Here is a 1594-nt window from a genome sequence, read left to right on the forward strand (position 1 = left end):
AGTATATTATCGTATTAATTTAATAATGGAGCTATTCGAATATACCCCTAAGATGCGTCTTTGTGTTTTGTTTTTTTTTCTTTAAATGCAAATAATTGTGCTGTATATGTGTTGATAATTATCTATTTGTAGACGGGCGCAAGTTTCACTTCATTAGAGAAGTCCCACATCAAGAAACTCATGTTTGCTAGATCTTGTTGAGTCGAAGTTGTCGATCGATTTCCCTCCGGCCATGGAGTTACACGCTCTTCCTTTTGACGTGGAGACTGCGTTTGCTAAAGTGAAAAAGAAGCAGCTGAAGAAACTAGTGAAGCTACGCGGTCCAGACTCGCCTCTTTACAGAGCCATCTGGCCGATGATCTACGTCGTACGAGTGTTCGGTTTCGCTCCTTACAACTTCTCGCAAGACCGCCTGGTGCCGTCGAACATCAACCTGATCTTCACGGCAATCGCCACTATTTTCTACAGCTATGTATCCTACCAGGTGTTTAGCAGGTTTCTGTTTAACCAAAGTACCAAGAAAGAAACCGAGCCTCTTGATAGAACAGAGGACACAAAGGTCAGTGAGAAATTAATTAAAATAAAGCAGAAGACTACTCGCGATATATATATATATTATCAAAAATAAATAAATCAAGAATTTATTCATTTATTGAAATTCTTTGAAGTGAAAATCTGCTTTAATGCTTTTATCTTAACTTGTATCATTCTTCCAAATTTAAGTTAAGCATCTGAATTTTAAGTTTCTAAATCAATGAAAGTTCAAAATAATGATCAAAATTAAATCGCTCAGATTATTACAAACTACATCGTGGTAATGTACGAGTTGGGCTTGACGGCATTTACGAGACGCAGCTTCGTCAGGATTTGGAATGCGCTACAAGATTTTGACGAGGAGGTCCGACAATTGGGTTATCCTCGCAAAGAAACGCGGACCGCGGTCGTCGCGTGGATCCTCGTAATTGTGACCGCGGCCCTCTGGATCGTCGTTAATCGTCTCGGAATGTACGCCTTCGAAGAGAAATGGACCGATAATATGGGATACATGATGCCCCACATCGGTACGTCGGTGGCTATCTACAAGTTCGTGGCGATGGTTATTTTTCTAGGCCAGCGGTTTCATCACCTGAACACGATTGCGATGCAAAATCTACCGTTTACATCGGCGAGGGGCAATGGAATGATCATTAGCAAGAAGGTTTTATTTTATCTTCTTAAGAGTGACATAATTATGATACTATATAATATAAAAAATAATAACATGTGATACAGAATTTTATACGTATGCATATAAAATACTAATTTTTATGTTAGAGTTAAACATTTTGGTGGTAAACAAGATTATGACAGTTTCTATTTGTTTGCAAAAGATGGTCCTGAGTATGTATAACGATTTGATGATTGCCGCGGAGAACTTGGACTCGCTGTATTCGTGGTCGCTGCTCTTTTGGCTGGCCAGTCTGAGCTTGAATACCATCAGCGACATGTTTTTTGTAATTCAGTGGTTGCTCATGAAGCAACCGGATGTGCAGATGGGGCCGGTGATCTCCTGCTTGTGCACGTGGCTACTCGCGTTCGTCTTCCAGCTGTTACT

At 40.2% G+C, this 1594-nt stretch overlaps 1 protein-coding gene across 1 annotated transcript; it reads left to right on the forward strand.

Moving 5' to 3' along the window:
- Window positions 1-164: 164 nt before the first annotated feature.
- On the forward strand, window positions 165-1588 carry LOC112468826 (the record flags this gene model as incomplete). The annotated part of the gene is made up of 3 exons (XM_025038189.1): window positions 165-559; window positions 794-1198; window positions 1371-1588. Coding segments are annotated over exons 1-3 (950 nt in total), but the record flags the coding sequence as incomplete, so codon positions are not given.
- Window positions 1589-1594: the final 6 nt, after the last annotated feature.

Source organism: Temnothorax curvispinosus, unplaced genomic scaffold, assembly GCF_003070985.1.
Source record: "Temnothorax curvispinosus isolate PA1 unplaced genomic scaffold, ASM307098v1 QBEX01002136.1, whole genome shotgun sequence".
NCBI lineage: Eukaryota > Metazoa > Arthropoda > Insecta > Hymenoptera > Formicidae > Temnothorax > Temnothorax curvispinosus.